General features: G+C 37.7%; 1 protein-coding gene across 1 annotated transcript; it reads left to right on the top strand.

The window, feature by feature from the left end:
* Position 1: 1 nt before the first annotated feature.
* On the top strand, positions 2-19914 carry LOC140148973 (FAS-associated factor 1-like). The gene is made up of 16 exons (XM_072171090.1): positions 2-119; positions 8779-8954; positions 9106-9308; positions 9526-9623; positions 10320-10432; positions 11092-11284; positions 12115-12198; positions 12555-12678; positions 13881-14026; positions 14453-14607; positions 16028-16164; positions 16778-16866; positions 17393-17473; positions 17930-18019; positions 18968-19183; positions 19583-19914. The coding sequence occupies exons 1-16, from the start codon at positions 54-56 to the stop codon at positions 19661-19663; spliced, it is 2052 nt and encodes a 683-aa protein (XP_072027191.1). The 5' UTR covers positions 2-53; the 3' UTR covers positions 19664-19914.
* The last annotated feature ends 182 nt before the right edge of the window (positions 19915-20096 follow it).

Here is a 20096-nt window from a genome sequence, read left to right as displayed (position 1 = left end):
TGATTTTGATCTTCCGGTGAACTGCTGTTGACTAGTCGTATTATGAATTGCGCATGCGCCAGAGAATATCATTCACAACAATGGCGACGAACAGGGATGAAATTCTGATCAACTTTCAGGTATTTTATATAAGATTTTTAGTCATTTGTATGGGATTTCAAGTACTCCAGGAAATTCGAAATAAAGTATAAAGACCATGAAAGCTTCCTAGCGTAATAAATATACAATTGGGTGTAAATAACATTAATAAAATTTTGGTAGACTTTCTGATCTAATTTTTGCGTTTTTCACAGTCATGTTTGTGTTATGTAGACAATAAAACAGCTGATCGGTCCATGACGCAGCATCCGGTGGGTCCGTCGAATGCATAAAATCTTATGTAATCAAAATATCAAAGTGTTGGAAGTCCAATATTTCACAGATTGCAGCAAATAGTGTCTTTTTGAAAAAGTTAGCAACAGTTCATGCATTTGGTAGAAATTTGTGAATCAGTCATTTCATCATTCATGCCATACATACGTGCATATATATTCATGATTTGCTCAAGTCAAGCCAATTGAATTTGCTCACCGATAGCTTCACATTCTAGGCTAGTCGGGATTATGCACTTTCAGTTTCTCACGCGTTTGAACGGGAATTGGATTGCGTACTTTTTCGATGTCTAGTGAGGGATGTGGTGGTTTGCTCTCATGCAGTGCAGACGTGTCTCTCTTGGAGCTCTGCATTTCCTGTCCTTTTTCTTGGATTTCTACTAAATTGTTGCTCTCTTTTTATCTGGATCACGCCTTCCTCACTGTTGTTACCCTCTATGGAAGCCCGTTTCACCTTTCTGCAAGAATTTTGCTTCATTTTGGGACTTGGTTTCTACCTCCACATTGGCCATTGCATATCAGCACTGACTGGAGTTGAATTCAGCAGCCTTCATGAACAACAACACTTGGTGAATGATCGAAATCACGCAAGTAGTATCAAACTTTCCTGTAGCCATCCATGTTCAATCTCAATCCTGAATTGTTCCTTGTTACATATATTGACTGATTATACATCATTTTCTGTTGTATTGGCATAATATTATGGGCGATCCTGACTTTTAGACCACCCTCGCTATATAGGGCTCAAATATTACTATTTCATCAAGGTTTAATATTCTAACAAGCTTAAACTAAAAGTTTCATCTTAGGAGTCAAGCTTTAAACTATTAAGCAACAATATCCGAACAAGCTAAAAACTATTTTTTACCCGTTTTTTAACAAGCTAAAACCAATTTTTGAAAAGAAGCTTTAACATCAATGTTTTCATTGTAAAAACCATCTAAACAATCTTTAAAAATACAGTGACCTACCTAATATTACTAATCTATGTTTCGATGATATCCAAGAAGCTAAAATATTGTGAAAGAGGGCAGGGCTTGAGTAATGAGGGAAATTACGGGGTAAAATACATCACGTTTTTCGAGAAATTCGCCATCTTGAATAAATGCAGAATTGCGTCATGCACTAAAACGATGTCAAACGCGCTTGAAAATGCATGATACGCGAGCGTAAATTACCGTCAAAATGAGCGTACATCAAGCGCTTGTGCTACTGCTGAAAACTTCGAGCTGGCATCACCGGTTTTGTAACCAGCTCTTTTACGTCAAAAATAGCTATAAAACGTGAATTTTTGAACAAAATAAAGCTTGTTTGATGGAATAAAAGGTATGTTTGTACAGTTAAAACATGTTTAACCTTGTTGCGAAAGTTTAATATGATAAATTTGCAATTTGTACCTTATATAGCGCGGGTGGTCTAAAAGTCAGGATCGCCATATTATGGGTAATACTCACCTTTGCCATGTATGTGCATTGTAACTATGGAAATTGTTTACTGCGGCGGCCATCTTGTTTTTCCACCAAACATCTGCCCTTTGTCATTTTATGAGCTTCATCAATAAACAGTCTGATCCAGTATGCCATATAAGCCCAAATATCCATGTGGTATTTGTAATCGCGCAGTCAAATGGAAAACACCTGCTGTGGCATGCGATGACTGTGACGTATGGTTTCATAAAAACTGTGTACACATCACTACTCCTGTATTTAACACCTTGTATTTAACCCAAATGTGTCATGGCATTGTCCTGCCTGTGGTATACCACATTTCACATCAAGCTTCTTTGAATCAACTTACATCGACAGCGATTCCTCTTGTAATGAATCGAGCAAGCACTCTGACAGTTCTGGCTTAACAAGCCCCATTGGTCAACCCCTAGTCCGAATAATCAGACCCAGAACAAAATATTAATTTCTGACATGATGTTGTACTGGGTCTGAACTGTTTCCATATGAAATCTTGATGGAAAATTGGACAATAGAAGCACATGGTTCTACGTGACAGCTTTTTAATCCCTATTTAGGTTACGTGAATCACGCTATTGTGGACCATCCTTCTGATACTTGAGTGTTTGGACACGCGGAACGGTTTTTTGTCTACCTCTCTGTTTGTAAACAAACCAGGAGGTCGAAATCGTCCTCCTCGCCGAATACGAAAGTCAGCGTAATAGTATGGCACTAGTCAACCCCTAGCTTGCTCTTCACCAAATGGGCCAAACCCCCGGCCCCATGTGCTCAGAAGTGCACATCCTGTGAACTTGGGAGTTCTTATCATCAATTGCCAAAGTATCAAAGGCAAGGTAGTTGAATTTTGGAACATTTTAGATACTGCCAAACCCGGTATTGTCATCCTTACCGAAACATGGTTAAATTCTAATGTATCAAACCATGAGATATTCCCTACTGGCTTGGGTTATGAAGTCTTCCGGAAGGACAGACCTGATAGCTGTGGCCGTGGTGGTATCATTATTGCTGTGGCCTCAAGCTTGGATGCAAAACTTCTCCTCTCAGCCACGGATTGTGAGGCCTTGTTTGTCAAAATCATCTTGAACAACGAACGACAAAAGACATGTATTGGAGAGTCCCTCATAGTCTGTGCCGCCTATCGCCCTCCAAAGACAAATGACATCCACGAATACATGGACTGCCTCTGTAACACCATACGTAACATTGCCAATCAACACAAGAAATCTGTGTTGTGGCTGGGTGGTGACTTTAACTTACCAGATATTGATTGGAACAGCTTCACTGTTGTAGGCCATCAATACCCACAGAGCATCAGCAACAACTTCATCACTACCATGACCGAAACTGGGCTTGATCAAGTTGTCACCTTCCCTACTAGACTGGACAATACACTCGATTTGTTCCTCACGAATCGTCCTTCGTGCGTCAATAAATGCCAACCAATTCCAGGCATAAGCGATCATGAAATTGTGTTTGTAAATACTGACATCAAACCTAAACGTCGCAAGCCAGTGAAGCGGAGAATATATCTCTGGGACAAAGCCGACATGGATGTCATTCACAGTGCAGGTAACGACATGATGGAAGAATTTGTCGACAAGTACGACTCAACTTCCCCTGTCAGCGAGATGTGGTCTACCATCGAGTCTCGCCTTCTGCAAATACTTGACTTAGTTCCATCTAAAATGACTTCCTCCCGCTTCAACCAGCCCTGGGCTAATCGTAAAAATCAAGCAACTGAGTAGGCAGAAACAACGAGCCTACAATAAAGCCCGTTCCTGTCGGCGCCAGAAGAAAAAAGCGCATGTGGGCCAAGTACAGCAAACTCAAGAAACGTATGCAGAAAGCATGTAAGGAGGCGAGGCATATGACACATATGTCAATAACATCATATGTCCTGACCTCAAGTCCAACCCTAAGCGGTTCTGGAGTCATATCTCTAGTAAACGCTGTGACAACACTGGCGTTGCTCCTCTTCGAGGTCCACAAGGTGCCACCTACACTGGTAGTATTGACAAAGCTAATATCCTGAACAACCAGTTCTGCTCAGTGTTCAACAAGGATGAAGATCCCGACAGCTTACCTGATCTCGGTCCCAGTCCGTTCCCCCAAATACCGCACATTCAGGTTTCAGTCAACGGGGTGATTAAGCTCCTTAAGACGCTCAACCCATACAAAGCTTCTGGGCCGGACAACATCCCTGCTCGCCTTCTCAAAGAACTCGCAGACAGTCTTGGACCTATACTCACCATCCTCTACCAAGCCTCTGTTGACTCGGGCACCGTACCAGACATTTGGAAGTCAGCCACAGTCGCACCTATCTTTAAGAAGGGGGATAGGAACAAACCTTCAAACTACCGCCCCATATCACTCACTGTCATCTGCTGCAAATTACTGGAACACATCATCCACAGCTCAGTGATGCGTCATCTGGAGTCGTGTAATATCCTGACTGATTTCCAGCCTGGATTTCGCAAAGCACGCTCCTGTGAATCCCAGTTAATCATCACTGTGGACGACATTGCACACAATTTGGACAGTGGATTGCAAACAGACCTCATACTTCTCGACTTTTCAAAAGCATTCGACAAAGTTCCTCACCTTCGCCTGCTCCACAAGCTCAAATATTACGGCATTCATGGTAGCCTTCTCACCTGGATCGGAAACTTTCTTCATGGTAGAATTCAGCGTGTAGTCCTGGATGGGGAATCCTCAGATCAAGCTCCTGTATCATCCGGAGTTCCCCAGGGATCAGTGCTGGGCCCTTTACTATTCCTGGCCTACATAAATGACCTGCCGGACTGCATTTCTGAAGACTCCCAGGTCAGATTGTTTGCCGACGACAGTGTGGTCTACAGGGTCATCAATAACATCGATGATTCCTCCCAACTCCAACGGGACCTGGACGCACTGCAGGACTGGGAACGGAAATGGTTGATGGAATTTCACCCAGGTAAATGCCAGGTACTCCACATCACTAACGCCGGAATCCCATCATCTCAACATACTCCATTCATGGCCATCCACTAGAGGCAGTCCCATCAGCCAAGTATCTAGGTGTCGAGCTCACCAACAAGTTGTCTTGGAACAAACATGTCGACAACATCACCAAGAAAGGAATGAGATCTCTTTGCTTCCTCCGTCGCAACCTGAGCAAGTGCCCTTGAGACATCAAGACCACCTGCTACAACACTTTTGTTCGTCCCACAGCAGAGTATGCCAGTTGCGTTTGGGACCCCCACACACAGAGGAATTCAGCCAAGGTCGAATCCATCCAGCGCAGTGCTGCCCGGTATGTCATGGGTGACTACTCCAGAGAAAGTAGTGTCACCACCATGCTGGAGAAGTTAAAGTGGGACTCCCTACAACATCGCAGAGCCACCACCAAGGTCACCATGATGTATCGCATCACAAACCAGCTCATTGACATTCCAGACACTCAGCTCATACCTGTCAAAACACCAACCAGAGGGAACAACAAGAGATTCACCATACCATACACTCGTACAACTTTACTGAAGGGGACGTTCTTCCCAGACACCATCCGTCTTTGGAACGCCTTATCTCAGCAAGTAGTTGATTCACCATCTGTCGACGTCTTCAAGACCAGGGTCAAGGACGCCGTCTTCAGCTAAGCCAGTACCTTCCAGCCTGTTTTTAACCTGTATATAGTATCTTTTTATGCCTTTGAGTCTCATGCCTGTTATGTGTGAGAGCGTGCCACCATTTGTGCGAGTATACTCCTAGGAGGTTTATGCACAGTAACGGAAAGAAGAAGAAGAAGAGCAAATTTCTTCAATATTTTGAGAAAATGATGTCAAATTTTCTATTCTATATTGTTTGGTAATAATGTCTTTTGCCAATAGTATGTTTAAAGTTGTAATTTTGTGTTTTTGATCGCAAAGATCGGATATTTTCGTTCCCGATTCGAATTCTGAACCCTTCGCAAGGGTGCCGATTTCGGCAGAACTCTGATAGGGTCGCATGTCATGAATTGGTCATCTTTTGTGTAACATAATGTTTTATGATAAAAATATCACCAATCTTGATTCACTTCAACACAACTTTTAATGAATACATTTTAGACCATTAAAAGTATACATTTCTGGAAAGCTTATATTACAAGGATGCCAAATCAACAAAGTATAATATCATAATACAGGGTGGGTAAGAAATATACAGGGTGGAACATCAACAAAATTAGCATCTTTCGTGTTATGGTAAGCCCCATATTTTCTTTTTCTGAAAGCTATGTAGCTCAAAATAAATATGGATTCAGAAAGACATTGCATGGGCCCTTCCAACAAATTAGGAAGAAAGAGTTTGGTATCCCTTGCGTTAAACATACAGGGTGGTCAAAAATTGAAAAATAATTTTACAATTTGTATGACATTATCAATCAAAACTTTTTTCCTCCATGTCTGGCACTAAAACTAATAGCATAATTGAATTCCTCATCACATTTCCTTAAAAATATGTGTACTTTTGAATAAGCAGGGTGACTCGGCAAGAGATAGGCCATTTAGAAATGTCGGAGCATTACGTATTACACTTTGTACAGTAACATATAGGGAAAACTGTCTTAATTAGTATTTAATTAGGCAATTAATTAGTTACATCTTTTGTTACAGTTGATCTACTATGAGGTAGATTAACAATCCAGGATGATATATGTGCAATTTGGTGTCCATGCTAGTTGTACTTTTTAAGATACAAAGGTTTGAAGTTTGCCATATTTTCACAATTTTGTGTACAACCCTATGGGGCTCACCCGCCCCAGCTCCTCCATTGACACATCTTACATATTGAAGTATAAATCTCAAAGTAATTGTCCAATTGACTTGGGTTTTTTTGCATTTGACAAAGAACATAATTATCTACAAAATGACACCAAACTTTCTAAAATAGGTATCATACTTTTAGAATAAACTAAACTTGAAGTGGGAAGAAAGCATTTTCATGTTACGGCTCCTCCATTTTTGGGTGACCTATTTGTGACATGCGACCATAGGCATGTTCACAAAATTTTCAAGTAGGATATTTCACATGGAAATTATTTTGTTTAAAAAGGTGATTATTTAACTTAAAAAATGAGGGGTCAACCATGTCTGTAGGTCAAAAATTAGCGAAGTTATGGGCAAATGTCTGTTTTTAAAAACTGCACTTTTCTGCGACCATCATTGACAATGCCTTACAATGACTTACTGTACAAAAAAAGCATGTAATGCATCATTTTTTACCATGATGATCCATTTTAAACAAAGGCGATTTTATTTTATGAAATCTAACTTTCACTGCATGCTGACTTCTGTATCAAGGATAAAGTACCAGCACTTTTTAGACTGCGTCTCCAAGTTTCTGGTGTCCAAATTTCAAATTTTTGTATTTCCCTATGGAGATTACACAGTAAAGCCATTGACTGTGAGCTACTGTGGACACAACTTTTTGGATTGAATGTCGCCCTCTATAATAAGCAATGTGGACATGTCTAACTCTGACGATAATTTTGCCTTTTTGGACACTAAAATGCATTTGATCCTTAATTTTGTTTCAACCGAGTCTTAAATTAGCAAGCACAATAAGGTTGGTACCACTTTTATATACATTGATAAAATTTTAAAGATTTTTTTTCAAGTTTCTAACCGGCGCAAATTGTTAAGTGTGTATTTCCCATTGACATCCAAAATGGCGTAAGCCAGTCTTTAATATACATAGGTACGGCGTATATAGGACTGGCAAGCAAGTCTAATTCTAGGCTAGAGACATTGCATTCAAAATCTAGTCGGATCGCCTGTTGTGATCGGTTGTGTTTATTAGGCTAATGGAACTCGATTGTTAGTTTCCTATTGACCGCCCACAGCACCTTTTCAATTTGACAAAAACTTTCATTATTTTCATTAAAAAGTCAATTATCTGAAAATTGAGATGGAAATAATCAAAATTGAATCTCTCAAAATGGCTGACATCCCCTGCTGGTCATAATCAGCAGTTTTAATTAGTTGTAGGGGTAGAGGATGTGGTAAATAATGGAAATTTAAGGATTACCTCATCATGTTTCTAGTGATTACAAAATATTGTACATTTCTTTTCAGTTTAACAAAAACAAATTCAAATCTTTTTTCAATCTGTTTCAAAATGTCTGAAAAGATGATCTAAGCATTAATACCTGTTTTGAGATGGTCTTTCATCAACAATATACTTTGGTACTGGTGGGGTACCTAAATTTGGAGAAAGCTGTTCATAAAATCATTGATTTTGTTGACATAATGGATTATGAAAAGAGACCGAATAATGAATATAATGAAATAGCGACCTCTTCCTTTTTTTCAAACATCCAATCGGAAACTAATAATTGAGTTCCATTGACTGTTTATTTCTGAACTTCCAATTGCTTAACAAGGTGTCAATCATGCTTCAGCAAATCTTGACTAGATTTTGAATGCAATGGTCTCAATCCTAGAATGTGAAGCTATCGGTGAGCAAATTCTTGGACAGACTTCTCGAGCAATCATGAATGATGCATGTATGGCATGACCATGAATGACTTTTGATTCACAAATTTTCTTTTTTGATTCACAAATTTCCTTTTTTGATTCACAATTCATACACGCTTCCATTAACTTGCGTTTGTATCACGCGTGACTGGAAAAGTGTGGATTCATCACCGATTTAAAACAATGTTTGGCTCCTGTACAAAGGTATAGTATAGGAAGAGTTGTGGAACATGATATCAATCATCATGCATATAATTATTATATAGGTCTGCCGTTTTCCGTCCATTGAACGCCCAGGGCGCATAACCAGGAATGTAGCTACGGCGCCCGGTGGCGGGCGGCAGAGCCTAGCACTCAGATTAAGAGCCCACCACTGATAAACAATTAAAACTCTAGCATCCAGCACTCATTTCCATGTTATTGATTTGCTTTTCTATTCATTTTCAGGTTTGCACAGGGATAGAAAATTTTGACGAATGTCTGGCTCACCTAGAACAAAATGACTGGTGCCTAGAGAGGGCTGTGAATGCTGTGATGGAGGCACAGCAGGAAGCACAGCAGGCACAAGATGTATCTGATGTGGTAGCTGCCATTCCTATGGAAACACCTCCATCTTCATTCAGGTAAAAAGTCGGGTGTGGATAGGGGATGGGTAAAACAGTTCATGCTGTGATAGGGGCCAAAAAGGCCTACTGATGCCATCATCAAGAAGCACATAGGCCTAATTCTTAGAATATATTCACATTACACAACTCACTTTTTTCCCTCTTGCAGACCATTAGTGGCAGATCTAGGGGGAGATGATGCAGATTGCAATCCTCCAGATCCACCGGCACCTGCACTGGCATTTCAACCAGCACTCATACCGCCTAGACCGCCCACGCCTCCCGCACCAAGGACAATACGTATGATCAACTTTACCATAGAATACAAAGACAAAACTATCAATCTGGTGCTAGAAGACAGCAGGACTGTTGGTGAGTGGAGATTAAGTTTTCAAATGACTTTGGGCTACTGCATGGAATTCCCAGAATTATCCAAATAAGAGATAGTAATTGATCCACATGGTATATTCAGTCACATGTAGGAACAGCCATACAAGTCGGAGGAAAAGTTGTCAGTACATTGTTTCAGTGTCTTTGTGATGTATTTTCTTTCATTCTTATTTAACTTTAATTGTAATTGCTTCTTCAGGTACAATAAAGACACTACTGAAAGACGAGCTGCATATACCTGTAGACCTTATGGTTCTAGAAGGATGGGGACATACAAGGATAAGACCTAATGATAGTGTAAGTTGCTCTTCCTATTAATGTTGGCAAATAGTATTATTACTCTAAGCTAGAGTGGTAAGTTTTCTGTGATTTAAAAATTTTATTTAAAAAAATTTATAATTCCATGATTTTCCGGGCGTGGTTTTAAATACTTTAAATTCCATGATTTTCTGTGATGTAATTTCAATTCTGTGTTCACATTCCATGATTAAAAATCACATTGCACAAATCAAAATTAAATATAAGGGTATGTCTACTCTGTCTAATTGTTTAAAGGTTGATATCTTCATTTTCATTATTTTTACCTCACATTCTCATTATTTTGTCTTCATTTTTATTCTTCTCAAGGAAAAACATGTTTTCCGAGAATTTCGGTGTTTTCCGTTTTTTCTTAAATTCTGTGGATTAGTCCGTTTTTCCGTGACACTTTACTCTAAGCAGATGAGAATAAGCCCACTTTTGATTATAAACCCACCTTCATCTATCAAAGCATTCTAGAAATAGAGGGGATGGGGGAGGCCACTAGAATAAGCCCATGCTCAATTACATCCAAAACTACTTTCAAAGACTTACAGTCTCATCCCTTTTACTTATCCAGAATAGCGTGTTTGTGACGTCTTTGAACAGAATCTATGAAAAGTATTCTGTGTGTGTACCTTTGTCATTTTCGTCATTTCCATTGAATTAATCAAATGACTGAATATTGTGTTTCAGGCTCAGTTGTCGGCACTTCACTTACCGTTAGAAAACAGACTATACCTACAGACCCCTAACATACCAGAGACTAGTGGCAGTAACAGTAATACACAACCTATTAATGGAGAAGAGTAAGTAATATTGCTGACTCATGTAGAAGGCCATACACTGTACACAAGATTTGTGGGAGTGATTAAAATACATAGCCAAATTCATAAGAGTTGCATACTTCATGAATAATCTACCACTAGTGATTACTGTATCTGCAAAGTTGATGCTAGAGACGATTGTTTTATGTTGTTCTATTGTGAAACAATCATTGGAACCCTCATCTCATGGCACATACACAAAATATATCACAAGTGTACATAGTATGGAGCATGAATTGAAGCCCAGAATGATACATTTCCTGAGATCTAATTCTGTCAGCACATTGAAGGGTAGTAAACAGTTTATGGTAAATAATATTGAATGTAATCGTAATGAACATTCGATGGATGGTGCATATTTTTTTCACTGGAAACTTGACAAATGGCTGAACAATGCTGAAATAAGGAATTAATTGAATCTACATGTGCGCAGGCCAGAAAGAAAGTCTTACCATTTACAAAGAAGTGGACATTTATGAAAGATTCCAAATCCCCTATTTTAAGGTCATGAGATACAATGTCTGATAACGTGAGTAATGGTCTAAAATATTATTGCTGTTGGTTATGTATCACAGAGCTGTGTCAAGGCAACAACTATGTACAAAGCATAAATGTAGATTTATTGCATTATTCATCCACAGAATCAGTTTTGCAGATAAACTGACTCGGTCATTTGAGCTATGCATAATGGACACAGACGATAAGCAGGAATACAGACTGAGATATTCAGGATCTAAGACGATTCTTGATGTGAAACATGGCATGTTTGCACTGACACAAGTACCAGTCAGACATCAGCAGTGGGATGGATGGCCTGTTAACAGTGAAGACACAGTAAGTTCTTTGTACTATATAGATAATGCTTTGTACAGAAGGCAAATAAGCTATGAGAGGCTGGATTTAAGGCCTTCCTACAGCTTTTACAGACACTTATGGCAGGATTTTGAACACTGAAACATTATGCCAGAGCAAAAATTATGCAATAAAATGTGACCCATCACATCGAAACAGACCACTTCGCGGCTAGCTTCATTGGCAGATAACAATGAAAGAAGATGGAAAAATATAAAGAAAATAAAAAGAATCCTGAGCTTGTTTTGCCTCACAAAACATTTTTACTGTATCTGATTTCATCAAGTAAGGTGTAATTTTCAAGCTAAAAAGCAGCAGTTTATTCTGTCTGTCTGTTTCGATGTGATGGGTCACAAATTGTGACGAAACTACCATAAATGTTGGGAAAATGCTGTTTTGTGTGTATATTTAGAATTGTGTAAATGACATTTGACAGTACTCTGTCCCTTGAACTGTTGTGGCCATGTTTAGGAAAACATCTGCTTTACAGATTGATTTATGTGTTATTTATGTGTTCTGACCTTGTTCATCTTGTTGCTGTGTGGATAATTGCACAGGCTATGTGTGTGCCAAGGCATATGCTGATGTTAGGTATGATATGAGATGTGTACTTTGGTACATCAAAGTACATGGGAGGTACTTTCTAACCAAGATAATAGAATAGAAGTTAGGTACACTTCTTATTAATTTATTTTAACCTACCATAGCAGTATCAGTTATGAAACCCCTTAAATTTGATTATGTAATACTTCGTTCATAATCTTGCCTGAAAATATGCTTCTATTATTGCTTCGTATTTTCTGTATTTCCAGCTAACGTTAGCAGCATCAGGTATAGAATTTCCAAAGCATGAATTAAGATTCCGTAGGATAAATAACAAGACAAGATCGCCCAAGGTAGGTCTATCACTGTATGAATCTTTCTATTTTTTAAATTTCACTGTATGAGTTTACTCAGTAGAATGATTGATGTGAGGCATTCTATGGGCAGATGGACTTGCCAAGTAGGTAAACATATCTTGAAAATGTTCTAAATTTCTTTCAAAACATTTCTGTTACATTCAATCCACTTCAGCTTTGAAACAAACCAAAAATCCCCAAAATGCAAAATCTGGGTCAGTCCGGCTCATAGAACAGGTTTTTTTTGCTTGATGGATACATCTTTTTTCAAACCGTTGGCGATATAGGCCATAATAAAAGTGTTTATATCAGCACCTCATATCTCTGCATTACATAATGTTCTTTTTGTACAGCAAGCAACAGATGAACAAACTGCTAGCAGTGATGATGAGGAATTTGAAGACGCCTCAGACATGTATCTTGATGATAGTGCTGTGTTTGGTAATGACCTCACATCAAGAAGATTTGAAGCATTATGTAAGTTCTTGTTTTGTTTTATATGATAAGAAATACACACAGAGTCAAGGGTCATTAGTCTGAAAAAGTTAGGGTTTAGAACATTTAAGGTTAGGGTTAGGGCAGTGTCCGAAATAAGGAAAACATGGAGGTTATCCCGAGGATAACTAAGGCATGAATTCTGCTTGTCCTCAATACATTTTGGTTGTCCCCAAAATGTGTCATACTTTTGGAGGTAAAATATAGTGGTTGTCCAGGGGATAAGTACATAGCTCAATATGGTTGTCCCCAGTGATTTTTGAACAAGAGAATAAGTGCTTATTTCGAACACTGGGTTAGGGTAAGTAATAGGGTTAGTATTAGGGATAGGGCAGGCTTCCTCAAATAGATTTGTTGAAGCACCGCGTCAAATAAAAGAAAACTGCAAAGCATCACTCAATGGCTGCGAAGCAGCCATCGCGGTGCTTTAGCACCGAGATAGGGGTGTCCCCCCCCTCTGAAGCTATCGATTTTTTTGAAAATTGAGGTGCAAATGACGCCATTTGGTGCAACATTTTGTACTATTTTAGCCTGTCTTTACAAGGATAACATGGGAATCGCATTGTTTAATGTTGAAATGTAGAATATTGGAGATATTCCTGATGGATGAAGTTTGATCAAAGGGTTTGATTTGATTTTTAAAAATCTAAATGGCGCCGCACGCCACTCGGGAAGCCACGGCATGCCACAAGTGGTGCGCGCGCCGCTATTTGCGGATCCCTGGGATAGGGTCACAGTTAGGATTAGAGTCAGGGTTAGAGTTAGGATTAGGGCTTAGGTTAGAATAGGGTTAGGGTGAAATTTAAGGTCTGGATTAGGGAAAGGATTAGGATCTATAATATAATGAGTTTATGGACTAATGACCCTTCAGACTATAAAACTGTAACAAAGACTTTAGGCCTAAAAAAGAGGAAGTTGTATTGCCTTGTTGGCTCCTAAATCGGGAGGGTTAAATGCCAAGAAAGATTAGAATGTTACTCACTTAGTTTGGGTTAAATAAGGATGTCCAAATCTGCAACAGTGAAGTACAAGTAGCATGCCTTTATATGGCAACACAGTGACCTGAATGACTGCAAACTCTCCATTGTTAGTGACCTAGAATGATATAGGCACCTTACTTCGGTGGGACTTGATTTGAATGCAAGTTCTCTATATTGTTCTCTTTGTTTTGTTCTCCATTGTAGTACCCAACAATATAGAAGATGAGACGTTAGCGTTGATGCATTTCAGCCAAGAGTTTCGACAGCGCTATGGAGAGACACACCCACAGTTCTTTTTAGCCTCATTAGAAGATGCAATGAAAGAAGCATTTAATGTTCCAGCAAAAGATGTAAGTTTGTTTTATGTGTGTTTGTTTGTTTGTTTGTTTAGGAGATGCCTCAAAAGAAGTGTTTCAATATTAAAGCCATACACCTGTTACTAAAATAAAACTACCAACATTTTCAAAATAAAAAAACGACAGCACAAACAGAGGTTTAGTTGAAACTGCTTTTTTATAATCGTATATTCTTTAGGTCATCTTATTTTGACATGAGAGGAAATATTGAACTATTGCCAACATTTACTTTCAAAATTTTACCAAAACCTTCTGAAAAATGCTTCCTGGATTCAGGCATTGTTTTCACTGTCTATAAATAGGTCCAACAGGAACCAACTGATGGATTTGATTGACTTCAGGGTCAAACTGTAACAGTATAGTTTTAAAGAACAATGTTTGTATTAAAATTTACAAATTGTATTATTCTTTTTGTTACAGAGAAAATTATTAGCAATTTACATTCACAATGACCGAAGTGTACAAAGTAATGTGTTTTGCAGTCAACTATTGTGTGCTGAGAGTATAGTGTCATTCCTATCACAGAATTATGTCACATGGGGTTGGGACATTTCATCAGAAGAAAACAAAATTAGGTAAGACTGAGTGTGATATAGATGACAGGTGATGGGCAGAGGGGGATACAGGCATGATGCATAGCTATAGAAAAATGATTTAATTACATCATGGAACATTCAATTATGCTTGTTACTCCGCCGACTAATGCTAATACATGTGTGTACAATGCTACTCTACGCTTCGATATTAGCGAGGTTATCTGCGTACAACAGCTTTCTATGCACATCCACGCAAAGAGTACGTTCCACGATGTACACAAATTAAATAATGTTTCTATAATGTTGTGATTTTCGAGCTATTTTGTGGCTTGACTATCACTCCTTCTTGTGTCCGGGTACCCTATGTAATTTACGGGCAGGTACCTGGGGTACAAGTTTCATCAGGGATTAAGTCAAAGTGGAATGCAAAATTTGCACTTACTTTTCTTTTTAAATGGTCTCCAAACAGTACTTTATTTAAATAGTCTACAAACGTTGTGTGTATGTAGCAATGATATTTATTGGAAATATATACCTACAAAATATTTAATGTAAACAAGTTGAACAACAGCTGTCTTTCACATTGAACTCTGGCCTCATTGTAATTGGATTTTGACAACTATATAGACTAAAGTGGCAAGTTCTCTGTGTAACGGAAAAATCCACAGAATTTAAGAAATAAAAATGGAAAACACAGAAATTTGCGGAAAACATGTTTTCCTTGAGAAAAATAAAAATGAAGAAAAAATAATGAGAATGTGAGGTAAAAATAATGAAATGAAGTCTGTCTTCAAAGATATCAACCTTAAAACAACTAAAAATATAATGCAAGTAACTTCTTTTCAGCCCTGATTTTTAGCGGTGCGCATCTTTTGTAGGCCTACCTAGCACAAGGGCATTCCATCCTTTCTAATGAAATCACAGAATTTAGTATTTAAAACCACCCATGGAAAATCGCAGAATTGAGTGTTTTAAATCACAGAAAACTTGCCACTTTAATATAGACCACAGGGAGCAAGTTTATCAACTCACTATGATGCCAATCAACTTTGCAGGCAAACTTTTCACGCAAACTGGGTCATGGCAAAGCTTGTATTAATTAATGTCCTTCGGGTATCGAGCAGCTGATTTTTGCTCCTGGGTATGAGGCTTCCTGGGCGGGACTTGAATTCCCGGGACTGGCTCACAACCTTATGCATAGCACAGAGTAATATTTTCAGTACCAATTCATCTGATGTTTACTAAAAATATATTATCATTCGATAACAGATGTAATTGACTATGGCACAAAATACAGGCAATGTAATTAGTAGTATGTGCATAAGGTGGGATTTCTGTGGTAAGCATGGCAAAACAATCCATCAATGTATACTATTTTCCCTCCATGAGCAACTCACAGCCATGGCCGAGTTTGAGTTCTCCAATCTTATTCAATGAATATTTCCAATTTATTTTGCAGGCTACAAAGCACATGTACAAAATTATTTGGTAGTGTGACAACAGCAACTATAAAGAATTTGCAACAAGATAAATTTCCACTTTTACTCATTGTAATGAGAATACGATCCAACACGGAGGTCTTTGCGGTATTACAAGGTAGGATTCTATTTGTTATTGTTTGTATATTAGTTTGTTTGTTTACTAGCTTGATCAAACAAGGGCTTATTCGTGAATTATTTGATCCACAGATTATATTAGTCCAGGGGTCCATTTCATTAACAATTGCAATGCGTTGTAAGTCTTTTAATCCATTGTAGCTCTAAACTGTAAATTCTCTGGAGTAGTGAAATTGGCCTCTGATCACAAGCACATAGTCGAAGTCCCTTTGGTTTCTTTGTAGCTCTCTTTGTTTCATATTTATGAGGCCTGACCATTCTATTCACCTACTTTTAAATACTCTGTTGGGTGCCCCTGTGTTTGCACCAAACATATTACATCCAAACGTATTACATAATGCAAATTTGGGAAATACACAATCACAACCAAAGAATGAGCACACCGGTAGCTATTTTATCTAGTGGAGCAATTTCCGTTGTTGAACTTTCCATTAAGGTGCAGTGCTGATCTACAAATGCCAATTGTGATTTATATATTCACTGGTGCAGAATTCCCTGAAAATCGATTTTTACTCGAGTATGTATTATGTGAAATTGAAATATGCATCTAGAAGTACTTGTTAATCATACCAAGTTTGCTTACTTCTTTTCAGGTAACACAAGTCTAGATGAGTTAATGACAAGTTTAATTCATGCAGTGGAATCTTATAACAGTCAAAGGCAATCAGAAATAGTACAAGAAGTAAGTTACATGTGTGACAAGATCTCATTCACTCAGGCCAACATTGGATAGTTGGATTTGAATTTAAGAAAATGCATTTAAAAGCATAAGGTTACAATCAAGTATGACATTAACTTAGAAACTAGAGGTATTCAAAATTGGAATGTGTATTTATTGGGCAATGGTATTACAATTAAAAGTTGATTTTCAAAGTGGCTGACATTCACCTGAGTAGATCAGATTGTCACATATTATATTTCATTCATTCATAAATTGACAGTTCATACTGATATAGAAGGTAGTCAAAACCATTTTGATGATCTTCTTTCAGTCCATCACAATCACATTAATTGTCTCAATAAAAAATACCAACCCCTCCTCAAAAAAAACCTAGATTAGCTGTATATAATCATTTGATAGTTAGCTTCAAGTAGAGCAAGAATAGGTGATTTGTATTCCTAACTTGAATTAATATGTATGACGTTTTGTTTTCGATGTCAGTATTAGATTTTTACTCTTATGTATTTGTATATTTTGTGTACACTAGGCAGAAAGAAATGCTGCAGAGACATTAAAGAAGGAACAAGACGAAGCCTACCATGAATCATTACTTGCAGATAGAGCAAAGGTTAGTTGGCACTGGCAACATGACAAGTTTAGACCTCAAGCAAATGGTTTTTGTAGTGAAGGGATAAAAAATGTGTATATTTGGAGAATTGTTAACTCGTGGTTGGTTTTATCATGAGGGTCACTTAAGTGACACAGTGAAGTTGATATCAAAACCCTCAAATCTAATCTCATAGATTAATCACTGTTCTCTAATTTCAAGGGAATCAATATGAAATCATTTTTTGTCTCTGTTACCCAAGACAGGGCTTGTGATTGTATTGAGAATTTTGTTGAGCCTTCAACTTCTTATACCACCACATACATGTAAATATTTATACATGTTAGGCTTGTAGGTGCACTCAAACTCATTCAGATTAAGATCTTTAAAAAAACACACCCTGAGCAAACAGCTACATGTAAGATATTTCTTTGTTTCATTTAAGTAAAAATCTGTGTGCTTTCTATCTTTATACAGCTTGAAGAAAAGTTAAGACTAGAAAGAGAAGAGATGGAGAGACAAATGGAGGAGGAGAAAGAAAAGAAGCAAATAGAAGAGGCACAAGAGGTAAATATTACCACTTATAACTTATAAAATAATTATCGAAACAAATGAAGGGAACAGCTACTAGAAGAAGCAAAACTACTTAACAATATCAATCAACAGACAAATGCTTTCAATTAAGGGATGGGGTATGAGCGTTTGGACAGTATTTTTTGTGGGAGGTGAGAGCACACCAGAGATATCGAATTGCATTCAGAATACAAAGAATGTCCTCCTGATATCAAATAATTTAGATTTTTTGAAATTTGCAATGTAATATACGTTTTATGATAAATAATCAAAAATTGAAATTTTTGATATTCAACAGTCCTCGAAGTAAATTTTATAAATCTAATGATATCTACTTAAAGTGTATGTAGCTGGGATAAAAAGCCGACAATCAATCGAAAATTTTGACCTTTCGTATTGAAGATATGGATTATTTCCTGCAAAACACCAAAAAAAATTAGGTCTTTTTGGGAAAAAAGTGTAAATCTTCAATATGAAAGGTCAAAATTTTCAATTGATCGTCGGCTTTTCCTCCCAGCTACATACGCTTTAAGTGCATATCATTAGATTTTTAAAGTTCACTTCGAGGACTGTTACATATCAAAAATTTCAAAAATATCAAATTTTAATAATTTGTCATAAAATTTGTGTTGTATCGCGAATTTCAAAAAATGAAAATTATTTGATATCAGAAGGACTTTCTTCGTATTCAGAATGCAGTTCGATATGTCTGATGTGCTCTCATGTCCCACAAAAAATACTGTCGAAATGCTTATTCCACATCCCTTAAGGAATCGGATAAATGAAGACAAAAAAAGGGGGGCTAAGACAAAAGGATCCATTAAGAGGTAGCCAACTAAATCAATAATCACTCAGTTAATGTGAATTCTAGAGATGGATCGAGAATGTAAAAAGGAACCAATTGATGATCAATTCTTCTTTATTAATTATTGTATTTACCAGGCTAGGAGAATGTCGTTCCAATCACAACTCAATGCAGAGCCCCCAGAGGACTCTCCTGAACCTATTTCAACTGTACGTATGAGGTTACCGACAGGTGAAATGTTAACACGGCGTTTCATAGCCACATCCCCTATGCGTATGGTCATCATGTATCTAGGAACCAAAGGATACCACACAGAAGAATACAAGATTTTAACAACTTTTCCCAAAAAAGATGTAAGTACTTTTGTTAACACAGGAAAAAAACACAATATCCAATACTAGAAGAGTGACCTTGAAAATTTCTAATGGATGCTCTATTATGGAATGAATCTAATATATTGGGATTGAAATGACTGATATTTAATGTTGTTTTAAACGTTAATCAACCTCATTGGTACATTATGATGGTATCCATCAGGCTTTTCATTAATTGTCTTACGCTATGGAATAGAGGTGTCAATCACTATGATACAGGTTGCAGCCCCCATGTGCAGTTGTATAGGCATTGTAGAGCAAGAAGTGATAACTACAAAGTGAAGTTTTAAAAATATGTGTGTACTATCAATTAGATTTGTGTGTTTTGAGGTTAATACTCACTATTTTATCTTTTGTATTTTGCCTTTCTTTTAACAGCTGACCACACTAGACCAGTCTCAAAGCTTCAAAGAACTTGGACTTTTCCCTCAGGAAACACTCTTTGTGGAAGAACGTTGAGTGATTGACTTTTGTGGCAAGAGGATTTATTATGACATTATCATTTTGCTATCATCATGCTTCACTATGTTAACTAATACACAGCTAATTTGTCAATGGGGTAAAAAGTGAATTAGGTTCTTCCTTCATGTAAGTATAACTCAGGATTGTCAAGACTAAAGTGAGAAATTATTCAGCTTTATTCAATTAGATGTATAATCCATGGCTGAAGTCTTGACACTACACTTTGTTTCACCCCCAGTTTGGTAGGGACGGTGGTGCTATTATGCGGTTGCACTGCAAGCGTGCTGTCAAACTGCCCTTATACACCAAAGTGTATACTTTGTGGGATTAGGATGATGCACTTTAATAAAAAAATACGACCAGCGAAATATGCACCGATGTCACTACCAAACTCTAGGTGAAAGAAAGTGCAAACTAACTGTGTTATACT

The sequence above is a fragment of the Amphiura filiformis genome, chromosome 1 (assembly GCF_039555335.1).
Source record: "Amphiura filiformis chromosome 1, Afil_fr2py, whole genome shotgun sequence".
Lineage (NCBI taxonomy): Eukaryota > Metazoa > Echinodermata > Ophiuroidea > Amphilepidida > Amphiuridae > Amphiura > Amphiura filiformis.
Note: the sequence above shows the minus strand (reverse complement) of the source record. Positions and strands in the feature narration are given on the sequence as shown.